The sequence below is a fragment of the Vicugna pacos genome, chromosome 4 (genome assembly GCF_048564905.1).
Source record: "Vicugna pacos chromosome 4, VicPac4, whole genome shotgun sequence".
Taxonomy (NCBI): Eukaryota; Metazoa; Chordata; class Mammalia; order Artiodactyla; family Camelidae; genus Vicugna; species Vicugna pacos.
Window position 1 is genome coordinate 68351738 of NC_132990.1, and position 14028 is coordinate 68365765.

Genomic DNA, 14028 nt, shown 5'->3' on the forward strand with positions numbered 1-14028 from the left:
CAGTGTGGGGACTGGCCCGAGGTCAAGGTCACAGTGAGGCCCAGGACGCTGACTCCCAGCCCAGGTCATCTCCCAAGGTCAGAGTTGCCCTTTCATGGGAAGACTGCTCTTACCGAAGGTCCCCAAACCCATGCACAGCAAAGAGGAAAAGTTCCTGAAAAAAATCTATGAAACCCATTTCGTTTTGAGGCACAAATTGAACAAAGGTCTTGCATCAGGGATTATCTTAATTAAACTATTTATATGAGCACCGTTGACTTACTTGGATCTTGCTAAACCTCATTAGGCTGCCCATTTACTCATATAAATTCCTGTTGCCTCAAATATCTTAAAAAAAACACATATAATTTGTATGGTGGAAAACTGTATGTTTAATATACACCCACCTATAAGAATTATAAAACTGATAATGCTAATAATAATAGTCATGTATTGAACTCCTATGTGCTCAGCACAGTGACAGGCACTTTATATAATAACAATAAGGATAATTAAAAAATAACCACCACTTATTGAATACTTATCATGTCCAGTCACTAGACTACAAATTTAAGTATTTTAATTCATTTAATGATCACAATCATCCTCTTCAGTAGTTACTGCTATTATTCACATTTTTCAGGTGAAGAAATTGAGACTTGGAGAAGTAACTGCCGTACATTTCACAGTGAGCAAGAGGAAGAGTTAAGCTCCAAACCCGGGCCCACTGGATTCTGGAACCCTTTCTCTTTACAACGCTATGTCCGCTTTCTGGAAAGCATTCCTTCAAGTTCTATTTTCAGCAAGGACGTTTACAGATCCAAGGACAAACTAAATGATGCTAAGATGACCTGTTCCCTATAAACGTCTTGGACTTCTCCACGGTTTGGAACAAAGTAATTCTGCCACCAAACTCCCTGAAGGAAAACAGAGCTCAAGGTGGGGAGAGTATAGCTCAGTGGAGGAATGCATGCTTAGCATGCACGAGGTCACGTGTTCGATCCCCAGTGCCTCTGTTAAATAAAAAAAATAATAATAACAATAAGTTTCTACTGTCTAGTACAGGGAACTATATTCAATATCTTGTGGTAACCTATAATGAAAAAGAACATGAAAACAAATGTATGTATGTACACAGATGATTGAAACAATATGCTGTACACTGGAAATTGACACACTGTAAACTGACAATACTTCAATAAAAAAGAATGCAAATAATAATAAACAAATAAACTTAATAACACTCCCCCGCCAAACCTCCCCCCCCAAAACCAAACCAAACCAACAAACAAACAAGAAAATAGAGCTCACATCAGGGCAATCACATAACGCTGAAATATGAAGCGGTTCCAAACTACAATGCAATTTGGGAGTGAAGTACAGTTTGTCTGTTGCTCCATTTTTAAACATTCATGAGGTGAGTAAGCGTTCCCATTGTCAATAATTAAATGGCTAAAATCTGCAACCTGATCTATTTACTGTTCACTAGAATGATGCATTCTTAGAAGGGCCTAAGTTCCAATGAGCGGCCCCGCAAGCTGTCATGCACGTTACTGCGCAAAACCAAACAAATGAGACAAACGCTGCTGTTGCCTAGAGAAGAAAATTTTCCCCACCACTCGTTTTGCTGTAAAGGGAGGCTGAGTCAAAATTAAGAAATCATCTAAGACTTTGCCTGCAAACCAGCTGGAAGAGAATGAAGAGATGGAAAAAATAATGCAACATTTTCCCTCACTAGAATTGTTTTTAAAAGGGTTTGATTGTGCCTTAAAGGTTAGATTTTACAGTCATTTCATATTTCACTTATCTTAAGAAACTCCCACAGAAAGGCAGGGAAGGGAAACAGATGAATAAAAATGTACATGTGCAAAGTGGCGCCTGTTTTGTTTTTTCAGTCCTGTGGTCACAGGCAACCTACATGACACCTATAAGTAATGTTAACTGGGGGCGTCTTGTCTCTGAGTTAGTGGCGAATTACCTCCAGCGCCTGCCTTCACCAGGGGCATCGTCCATCTCTTTTGCATAAGGATGAGTCCTACTGACTGTCAGCCCCCATGAGGCCAAAACCCAGCAGGGGTTGAGGGGCCACTGCCCTGAGTCCACAAGTGGTTTGGGACAGACACAAGGTCTGGGGCTGGCAGGCAAGTGGTTCTCAGAGCGTCGTGTTGTGCCTGGACCAGCAGCGTTGATACTACCCAGGATCCTGCTGGAAACACAAATAAATCAGACACTCTGGGCTGGGACTCAGCAATCGGGGACTTAACAAAGCCCCCAGGTGATTTGGACACCCCTCTGCTCCTACGCAGCTGCTGGCTCTAAGGTCCTGCATCCAAGGACGCTGCCTCCGTCCAGCCCCACGGCCCATGCTGGCCTCAGCAGGACTCCCTACTGGACACGTTAGCAGACTCCATAGCAGACTCCAAAGCCCCTGTAGAAGGGGGTCTGGGGTGGTCTTGCTGACTCAAACCTGGAATCCAGTGCCCAGCTGTGCCAGTCCTGCTGGCCCGCCGGCTACTCTAATAGGGCTGTTTGTCTCTGAAACTCCAGGCTAGATGCCTAAAGTCTGGTCCTTGCCATCCACCCTCTCCCTGACGCCCAGCCCCAGCCCCACTCCCAAGGGAGACACCAGTGCTCCAGATTCTTCCTCAAATTGGCTGATGGCCCAGAATCGGGGGACTCCTCCTGCCACTGCCTGGGGACGCCTACAGCAACACCCTGCCCACAGATGCCCCCCCTACTATGGAAATAAGAACCCAGAGTATAATTTGGGCTGCTGGCCCTCCCCCAGCTCCCCAGCTCCCTGCCCACTCTCCCTGTTCCCTGGCCTTGTCCCCTTACCCTCGGTCTGCCGCTGAGAACCCAGCATGGCTCATGGCTAAGCACGTCCAGGATAACTAAGCACCGCCGCTTAGGAATCTTGCAGAAAATACTGCACTTAGGCCTGGCAGCTGGGCCCCTGCCCTGGCTTTGAACTTGAGAGGGTCCTGAGAACTCTGGCAGCCCCACTTCCTGTGGAGCACAGGGTCCTCGAAGCCAAGGGGACATGCCTACAGGGGACCTGTGCCCCACATCCTCCGGACACCAGCTCTGGGTACCCAGGAAGTCCTCTCCTAAATGACTGGAGTCCACCCTCCTAAGGGCAAATGTGTTTCTGGCATCTCCCCCCAGACAAGGGAAGCTCTGAGAGTCTGCTGGGAAGGGGGTGGATAGATTCAGGAGCGGGAAGAGGAGGAGGGGCTGGCAGGAGGCTGGGACCCCTATTTGTACTCTTTCTCAGGCTCCACAAATGTTAGGGGTGGGCCTGCATGTAAACAGGTGACAATTAAACCAGTCAACAGACGTCATGCACCGGAGGAACGCCAGAGGGACCTGTGGAATGAGTGCACCCAGAGGTCTGCTGTAGTCCCCCATTTGATCCTCACAGCCAACCTGCACCATCATCCCACTGCACAGGTGAGGACTTCCCTACACGAGGCCCTTTCGTCTTGGCTTGAATATTTCCAGCTGCATGGAACTCAATAATCCTTTGAGTCAACCATTATCATTCCAGTCAAGGTAAGGTGGTTTGGTTTTGTTTTTCCCTCTCTTTCCTTGACTCTCCGAAATTTCACCCATGTTTCCTTGTTCTGCCCACCGGGGCCTGCAGAGTTTATCCCCTCTCCACACAATAACCTTTCAAGCTATTAATGGTAATGCTGTCCCCTGGGCTCTTTTATTTTTATTTCACTCTTGCCTCCTTGCAGAGGGGGTCCAGACCCACTCCCTAATCAGGCCTCTGAGGACAGATTCCAGCCACAGTCCCTGACAGCACTTCAGGAAGGTCATGGTGTGCAGAAATACAACCTATCTGAGGCCTCGGCCAGCGGATTTGCACAAACAGGCAAACTTTCCCATCATTGGCCACCTCCTCTCACGTGCAGAGTCCAAAAACCCCACGCCTGTGGAATGTCATGTTGTTTCTCTAGTCTTGGTTTCCTCACCTGTAAAATGGGAATGACTCATGCCAAGCCTATTTTGCGTGGCTGGATGAGTATCCTTTAAGCTCCCCGGCTCTGAAATGGCTCAGCGACATGCAGAGCGCTGTCCAGGTGTGGCGGTGATGACGCTGCAGACGGTCATGAGCAGAGGAGGCCGCTGGGGAAGCCCCGTGAAGCAGGCGCTGCAGACAGACCCTCCCTGTCTGCCCCCCAGCTTAGTTCCTCCACCATTCTTCCCGCCAGGCATGGGGCTTGGGAAGGACAGCAAGCACACCGAAAGGCAAAAAGTAAATTAAGACGGCGCGATGATTTGCAAAAGATACCTTGAAGACAGGATGTTTCTGTGCCCAGCACCTGAGCCAGCCAGCAGGGCTGAGCTCTGTGAGCTGGGTGCTGTCAAGTACATGCTGGGAATTGAGTTAAAGAATGTCAAAAAGACTGGCAGAGTCAGGATCTGAACCCAGACCTCCCATCCCAGCTCACCCCACTTCACCATCGTTGCCACTGAAGTCATTTAGTGTCCAGCCTGCCCATTTGGATGTGCCAGGCTACTCTAGTAACCATCTGTCTTCATAATGGGCCCCACTCGGCCCATGTACCCAACTACCTAGCGGACAGTATACATGGAGCTCTCATGACCCCCATCACATCCCCCAAAGCTGCTGTGTCCCCAGGGCTCCCTGGCACCAACGGCCACCCAGTTGCTCAACCAGCCCCTCTCCTGACACCTCCTTCATCCTCACCTCTCATACCCAACTCATCCCCAAGTCCTAGCCACCCACCTTCCTAAGTGCCTCCTGACTACAACGTTTCCCTCCACCCTACCCACTACCACCAGCTACTCCGCACCACCTCTCTCACGTCTTAGCTGCCCTCGCGTCTTCCCTGGCCTCACTCCAGTTCGGTTTTCATGCGGTAGCCAGAGGGGTCTTTTCAAAACACGAATCTCATCGTCACCCTGCTGTTTAAAACTTGTCCATCGCTTGGAGGGTGAAAGCAAAAAGGCTTGGTCTGACCCATTCGATCCTGCAGCACCTGGCCCCGTCTCCTGACATCTCCCTGCTTATTCGCTATAATCTTGACACACTGGTCATCTTTATTTTACCTACAAATTTGTGGTCCATCACACATACAAAATAGCTTATAAATCAGATGCGTCGCACACTCAAAGAGGAATTCTAAAACCTATGCCATCACCCCCTGGGTTAAGAAATAGAGCACAGCCAGGCTCGCAAGTGCCCATCTGCCCCCTTCCCGTCTCTGTCTCCCCCACTCTGCCCAGAAGTAACCATCTTAACCTCTCTGATCATTCTTCCTTGCTTTTTCTTCATATTTTTGCCATTTAGGGTTACATGTCTATGAAAGAAAGTTTAGTTTTGCCTGTCTTGAAGTAGAACCATACTGTAGATGTTCTTTAGGGATTTGCTTCTTCGGCTCAGCATCACTAGCAAAGCACAAAGCTATACAGTTTCTACGTTTCCATGGACATAGAGCATTTCAGCGAGTGAATACCCACTATGAGTGTACTTTTCTGTTGGTGGACAATCAGATTGCTTTCAGCTTGGAGCTTTTATGAACCATGCAGCTGGAGTTCCGGAGTTCTCTCTGTTCTTTGAGAGCCCGGTGATCTATCCAGCCTCGAGGCCCTCGTGAGGTCTCATTTTCTCCACCAAGGCCTCTCTCACAACCTCCATCCTGCTCACCTTGCTGCCCTGGTGCATCCTGCACCCTGCAGAGGCTCGCGGTCATGCCTGACCCAGTCTCTAGCACAGGGTTCACACTCATCTGTCCGTGCATGCATGCATGAATTCATTCGTGCACATGTTAGCAGCTTCTCCAGGCTCTGGTGCTGGACTGTCTGGAGGAAGAGAGCGATCCCTTCTAAGCAAATGAAGACTACACAGCCAGCTCTGCAGCTGATTCTTATGTGCGATGTGAGCGCCCAGTGGAGGATGAGCTGCGGGGTGGATCCTAACACTGAACTGTTCAAATTCCACCCTCTTCCCACCCTCTCCCATTAGCCTCTGTGATGAGAGTTCAAGAGGTTCTCATGCTACTTGAAGCGAAAGGGGGAAGAAATGGAAATTGAGTAAAAAGGAAAAGAAAGAAAGCAGCTGGAGAATATTGCCCACCATTTGGTGTGATAACCGGGGGCTTTCAAATGATGACTCAAACTGGCTTCGGTTTTGATCTTTCATTTCTTTTAATCTAGCAGATAATTAGAGGGAAATCAAATCCATACTCGCAGCCAAAGATCAACCTGTTGCTGCTGGAGATCTCTTCCCACTTACTTTACCATCTCCTCCTTCACACATTTTTTTTCCTTATTAAAAATCAAACAAACAAACAAAACCACTGCCCAGGTTACATATATTGTTTGACTTGTTTAAAAACTACATTCAGATTGGACATTTCCCACAAAGAATACTCTCTTAGGAATAAGCAATGTTTTCTCTCCCTCCAAATTGAGAAATTCTTATTGCTTCGCAGATTTAAAAACATCCAACTGCAAACTCCCTTTTATGGATGAAAAAACCAAAGTACAGAGAGGGGAGGAAAATCTGTACCATTTATGGCTGTAAATGGAAGTGCCAGGATTCACCACAGAGGATCTGACTCCAGGGCCCCTACTCTCCTACCTGCACATTGAAAACATGTGTGGATCCAAACAATAAATGCTATTTACAATAGCCAAGTCATGGAAGTAAACTAAACATCCATCAGCAGATGATTGGATAAAAAAGTTGTGGTGTATATGTAGAATGGAATATTACTCAGCCACGAAAAGTGAAATAACACCACCTGCAGCCACATGGATGGATCTAGAGATTATTATACTAAATGAAGTAAATCAGACAGAGAAAGACAAGTCTCATATGATATCACTTATATGTAGAGTCTAAAAAAATGACACAAATGAACTTATTTACAAAACAAAAACAGACTCACAGACATAGAAAAGAAACTATGGTTACCAAAGGGGAAAGGCATGGCAAGGAAAAATTAGGAGTTTGGAATTAACAGATACAAACTACAATATATAAAATAGATAAACAACAAGGTCCTACTATATAGCACAGAGACTATAGTCAATGCCTTGTAATAACCTATAATGAAAAAGAGCATGTATATACATGACTGAATCACTATGCTGTACACCAGAAACTAACACAACATTGTAAACCAACTATACTCCAATTAAAAAAAAAATGCATGGATCTCCAGTCCTGCTTCCTCATGGGCTCCCTCTATCCTAAGATGGACAGCCTTCTAAATAGCACACAGAACTTGAAGCACAAGATGCTGGAAATAAACTAAACATTCACCAATACAGATGCAGACGCTGGCCCAGCCATCAGTGAAAATGGTGTTTACAGAGCTGTTAATAAGAAGGGGAAATGATGTTCACATAAAATGGAGAAAAATAAAAACTGCATATGAAAATTATATGGACAGTATGGTGTCAACTAAAAAACAATATACATAGAAGAAAATTATACTATTTTTATGAACTAAATAGTTAATAAAGATTAGCTCTGGGTGGTTGAATATGAAGGAGATTTTTATTTCATGCTATACACTTCTCAGTATTTTCCATTCCATTTTTTTTCTACAATAAGCACATATTACTTTCATAATGAGAAAAAAAAATTTAATAAGAAGCAGAGAAGCAGCACCTGTCCTCACCAACCCAGAGCACCATTTTGGAAGTATGACTGGCGGCCAGGGCCTGCCAGGTACCTCCCCAGCCCTACCTAACCCCTCAGCCAGGCTTCCTGCCTCCATCCTTCCTCCTGCAAGCTTACTTAAATTTTCTTACCAAACCAAGCCCAAGCAAACATAAGCCCCACCTCCTTCAAGAAGCTGCCTTGAACACTCCAGCTACTGGCTGAATCACAGGAAACCGCCATTCATGGAGGTCCAAAAAAAATCTAATATCAATCATTGCACATAGTTTTATGTAATCCTTGGCTCACTCCACCTTCTTCTGAACTTTCAGCAGGTCCCCAGTCTGAGGTGCACAGCTGTCCAGTTCATTTCCTGTCTGGTTCTCTTCGGCCTTGGGTCACCTGTAGATCTTGCTGTAAGCGGGTGTTCTCTGCACATGGCCCACAGTTTATTTATTATGGTTTTGAATATTACCAAATATGAAGTAGCCACCTGACTGGTCAGCAAGATAATCTCCTCGCAGGAGATGGCCAGTCCCTCATGAGCACTAACTCATGTTCGATGCTTGAACATAAAGGTAAGAGTCCCTGCCTTAAAATGTACAGCAAAGGAATGAACCCAGCCAAGTAATGATATTACCTTGTGGGCACACATCTCCTTAGGGGGCTAAATACTTTCACATCCATTCTCTCAAGGCAAGAGCCAGACACACCTGTCTTTAAATCTCAGTCTGTTGCTTATAAGCGGTGTGGTCTTGGGCCTGTCACTCAACCTCCCCAAGCCTCAGTGTCCCCCTCCATGAAACAGAAGTAGGAATAGCATGGACTGCATACGGCTGTCGTGAGGACACACTGGGAACAAATGTAGACGCCACTGTGTTATGTACAGTAAGTGCTCAATCTGCAGTTCCCTGGGAAAGAGACCAAGCAGCAACTATGATTCCCTTTTATTCCCTTGTTTTTGTTTGTTTGCTATTGTTTGTTTTTGTTTTCTGATGAGGAAACTGGGCTCAAAAAAGTACAGTGACTTAACCTGAGGCCAAGTAGAACTGGCATCAAAGCCTCGATCCTGAGCCCAGACCACAATGCCTCCTCCCAGAAAGATAACAACTCTTCATTTAAAAGCACATGATAGCAGCACTATTTACAACAGCCAAGACATGGAAACAGTGGAAATGTCCATCAACAGATGACTGGATAAAGAAGCTGTGGTATATATATATAGTTATATTATATACTATATATATAGTTATATTATATATTATATATAGTGGTGTATATATAGTTATATTATATACTATATATAGTTATATTATATATATTTATATATAGCAGTATATATAGTTATATACTATATATAGTTACATATTATATATAGTGGTATATATATAGTTATATACTATATATAGTTATATATATTATGCATAGTGGCATATATAGTTATATACTATATATACAGTTATATTATATATATTATATATAGTGGTACATATATATAGTTATATTATATATAATGGAATACTACTCAGCCACAAAAAAGAATAAACAATGCCATTTGCAGCAACATGAATGGACATGGAGATTGTCATTCTAAGTGAAGTAAGCCAGAAAGAGAAAGAAAAATACCATATGATATCACTCATATGTGGAATCTAAAAAAAAAAAGAAAAGAGAAGAGAAGACACCCATAAGTTCATCTACAAAACAGAAACAGACTCATAGATATAGTAAACAAATGTATGGCTACCGGAGCCGGAGGGAGGGGGAAGGGGGTAGGGGGTGAGAAGGGATAAACTGGGAGTTCAAGATGTGCAAGTACTAACTACTGAATATAAACTGGATAAATAACAAGTTTCTTCTGTATAGTACAGGGAACTATACTCAATATCTTATAGTAACCTATAATGGAAAAGAATATGAAAACAAATACATGTATTTATAATGTATGAATGAAACATTTTGCTGTACACCAGGTATTGACACATTGTAATTTACTATACTTCAATTAAAAAATGAAAGAAAGAAAGAAAGAAAGAGAAGGAAGGAAAGAAAGAAAGAAAGAAAAAAGAAAGAAAGAAAGAAAGAAAGGAAGGAAGGAAGGAAGGAAGGAAGGAAGGAAGAAAGACACGGGGAAAAAAGCGCATGAACATTTAAGGCTCACTGGAGCAACTCAAAGGGAAATTTCCAAACACAGGTGCTCCCCTCATCAGTACTGGTATAACTCTGGAAGGGTCCATGCACAATTCCACCCCACCATTTCCCCATAATGGTGACTGACTGGCCATAAGCTTGCCCAGTTTCCCATCTGCTCCACACTCCGGCGTAAGGGGGACGGGCCTGCCTGCTGGTGGAGGGGCTCGGCTCCTGTCTAATGGTCTCTGAAACGACATTCTCACACCAGCTCAGGAAACTCCACCTTCCCCATAAGTCTCAGAAATGGTTCCTGCTCAACAAACTTCACGCCAAAGAGGCTTTTTACTGGTTACGTCTGACTTAACGCTTAAACATTTTCAAATAAAGAGGGTTATCTGGTTTTATTTCTTGCACCTCACATAATGCACTTATCATCAGTCATTTCCTGTCTGTTCGTACTTGAAAATCACGCACATTTTTCTAGTTTGCTGACTGCCATCTGAAACGTGAAACCTTTCTAGGTATGGAGGTCGTGATGGATCCTGAAGCCATGACACCCCAGCCTCGGGCAAATTACTCCAGCTCCCTGTAGCCACCAACCATAATAGGACTGTTAGGTTCTTAACTTTTTGGAAATCTGATGAAATTTCTGACATTTGCTCCAGGAAAAATACACATATATACACAATTTTGTGTAGTTTCAGGGATCACAGACACCCTGAAGTGCTTCATGTTTGTGACCCCAGATCCAAGACAAGCTTTTATTTCTTCAGCTTGACACCCAGGCCACCCACCTCCTCCCATTGGCACCTCCTCTCTACTAATCCACTTCCTGAACCTGTCTCTCCAGCTGATTTAACTCCTTCTGTTCCCCTCAGAGACCCCATGCCTTTGTTGCCTCCACCAGTGGCATCCTTCTTTCAAATATTACTCAACCTTTAAACCTCAGCTCAAGTGCCAACCCCCACTTGTCAGTTTTCTTTTAAACTCTCCTCATCAGAAAATAATCTTTCCCAAATCAATATTGTTAAATGGTCATACTGCCCAAGGCAATCTACAGATTTAATGTGATCCCTATCAAATTACCCACGACATTTTTCACAGAACTAGAACACATAATCCTAAAATTTAAATGGAAGCACAAAAGACCCAGAATTGCCAAAGAAATACTGAAGAAAAAGAATGAAGCTGCAGGAATAACCCTCACAGACTTCAGACAATACGACAGAGCTACAGTGATCAAAACAGCATGGTATTGGCACAGAAACACACATATGGATCAACAGAACAGGGTAAAGAGCCCAGAAATAAACCCACATATTTACAGTCAATTAATCTTTGACATAGGAGGCAAGAATATACAATTCAGAAAAGACAGTCTCTTCAGCAAGTGATGCTGGAAAAACTGAACAGCAGCATGTAAATCAATGAAGTTAGAACACTCCCTCACTCCATACACAAAAATAAACTAAAAATGGCTTAAAGACTTAAGTCATAAGATAAGACTTATAAATCTCCTAGAAGGAAACATAGGCAAAACATTCTCTGACATAAATCTAAGCAATGTTCTCCTAGGGCAGTCTACCCAGGGAATAGAAATAAAAGCAAAAATAAACAAATGGGACCTAATTATAACTTATAAGCTTTTGCACAGCAAAGGAAACCACAAGCAAAACAAAACAACACCCTACAGAATGGGAAACAATATTTACAAATGATGCAACTGACAGAGGTTTAATTTCTAGAATATACAAACAGCTCATACAACTTAATAACAAAAAAACAAAAACCCAATCCAAAAATTGGCAGATGACTTAAACAAGCAGTTCTCCAATGAAGACATACAAATGGCCAATAGGCACATGAAAAAATGCTCAATATCGCTAATTATCAGAGAACTGCAAATCAAAACTACAGTGAGGTATCACCTCATCTCAGTCAGAATGGCCATCACTCAGAAGTCCACAAAAGATAAATGCTGGAGAGGGTGTGGAGAAAGGGGAACCTTCCTACACGGTTGGTGGGAATGTAGTTTGGTGCCACCATTATGGAAGACAGTATGGAGATTCCTCAAAAAACTAAATGTAGACTTACCATACGATCCAGCAGTCCCACTCCTGGGCATATATCCAGAGGGAACTCTAATTTGAAAAGTTACACGTACCCCAATGTTCATAGCAGCACTATTTATAATAGCCAAGACATGGAAACAACCTAAATGTTCATCGACAGATGATTAGATAAAGAAGTGATAGTTTATACAATGGAATACTACTCAGCCACAAAAAAGAAGAAAATAATGTCATTTGCAGCAGCATGGATGGACCCGGAGATTGTTATTCGAAATGAAGTAAGCCAGAAAGAGAAAGAAAAATATCATATATCACTCATATGTGGAATCTAAGAAAAGAAAAAAGAAGACACTAATAAACTCATCTACAAAACAGAAATAGACTCACAGACATAGTAAATAATCTTATGGTTACGGCAAGGGGTAAATAAGTGGGAAGGGATAAATTTTGGAGTTCAAGATTTGCAAGTATTAACTACTATATATAAAAATAGATAAAAACAAATCTCTTCTGAATAGCACAGGAAACTATATTCAATTTCTCATAATAACTTTTAATGAAAATGAATATATGTATGTATATATATGACTGGGACATTACGCTATACACCAGAGACTGACATATTGTAATTGACTATACTTCAATTTAAAAAAAAAAAAAAGGAAGAAAATAATCTTCCCTCCATTTTCCTCCCTTGGTAGTTTGTCTCTATGTTTAGGGCGCTTCTCACTTTCCACCTTATAGATATTTATGTGTGGGTCTTGCCTCCCCTACTGGCCTGTGAGCTAATTCCCTTCTGCAGTCTTCTCCCTGGTGCACAGTGAGGGCTCCAGAAATACTCTAAATAACCAATATCTGTGTCTGTGATCGTGGCATAGTAGAAAATGAAACCCAAATGAATATGCAAGTATTCACCTTTCTGTGACCCAGATTCCTGATTTACATGAAATCTTCAAAGGTTCTCAGCATTAGTCTGTGCTGATCTGTAGGGTCCTGCCACAAAGAAACCATTAGAGGTAAACATAGCCTCAGAATTTCAACAAAACGTCAGCTGAGCACACATGGACGGGCCATTCAATTGGATGGTCGGGTGATTCTCCTGAAAGAATGTCTGTTTCCAGAAGAATACTCTCTGGTAAGGAAGATAATGTTCTACTTTCACGAAGGCATGTTAACCTAGATAGACTAGGAACCCATCTTCTCTACGTTGGAGGGGATTTCAGTAGGACCTACTGCCAATTGAAGGGGCAGGGGTCTCGGCTTGTAGACCTCTGATTAATGTGTTTTTGATTATTCTTTCCCAGGACAGGACAGAGTTACGTTTCTTGGTTAAAATACAAGCCCCCCAGTGGGGAAACTGAGTCACTGGGAGATTCCTGGATCTGTTTTCTTAGAATGTTTCACCTTTAGCCTAGATTCCATGTAGAATCAACCTAATTTAGGGAGTCACCTAATGCACTGGTTCTAACAATGGCCCAGGATCCAAGGGACACACTTGGAGACAAGGTAAGAAGTGAAGCCTGAATTCCCAGTGAAGCCTCAGAAGACGGACCTCCATGAATGAAGGCAGAAGTGGTCCGGGCAGGCTGACTCTGCCCTTTATAGTAACCTGGTTGTTATGGTGATAGGAGGTAAGTGAAAGTGGGGGAGGATGAGGAAATGTTGCTGTGGGAAAAGAGGCTTCCGTGCCTCACATAAGTCATGTTCCAAATGTACACTTTTGAGTAAGAGGCAAGCAGTCTCCACCCCAGCTCCCAGGCACTGCGTCAAGATCCCCTCTGATTCCTCCAAGCCTATCCCTGCTTTTATTTATATTCCTCTGGGGTCCTAAAGGCTTATGGTTCCTGAGAAAGGAATGTGATTACTCAAAACATCTACATTCAGAGTAAGGAGCAAAATAGTAGTAAAATGGCTCCCCCAGGGGTAAACCGATTTCCCCCAAATTACTCAATTGATGGAATAATCACCTTGTTTTTTACAAAATAATCAAGGAATGCAATTTATTCACTTCTGCTTCTGATAGAAGTTTTTAAAAAGAAAGACTTAGGCTGCCCAAATACTTTGAGAATAGGGGAAATTTTCCGTTGATTTTCCTGATTTTTCTACTGTATCTTATAAGCTTAGCTTTGAAGTAGAAGCTGAAGGTCAGTGGAGCAGTGTGATGGAGCAGAGAGGACTCTGGAATAGAGATCAGGAGAC

General features: G+C 43.2%; 1 protein-coding gene across 9 annotated transcripts in view; it reads right to left on the minus strand.

The window, feature by feature from the left end:
* TTLL11 (tubulin tyrosine ligase like 11) overlaps positions 1 to 14028 on the minus strand; it is a 227283-nt gene that overhangs the window by 110132 nt on the left and 103123 nt on the right. The window contains exon 7 of one of the 9 annotated variants that reach the window (XM_072960065.1): positions 534 to 992. The exons of the other annotated variants lie outside the window; for them this stretch is intronic. Within the exon in view, the coding sequence (XP_072816166.1) occupies positions 935 to 992 (58 nt within the window). The 3' untranslated portion in view covers positions 534 to 934. Of the gene's footprint in view, positions 1 to 533; positions 993 to 14028 lie in introns of those variants that run through there. 9 annotated transcript variants of the gene reach the window in all.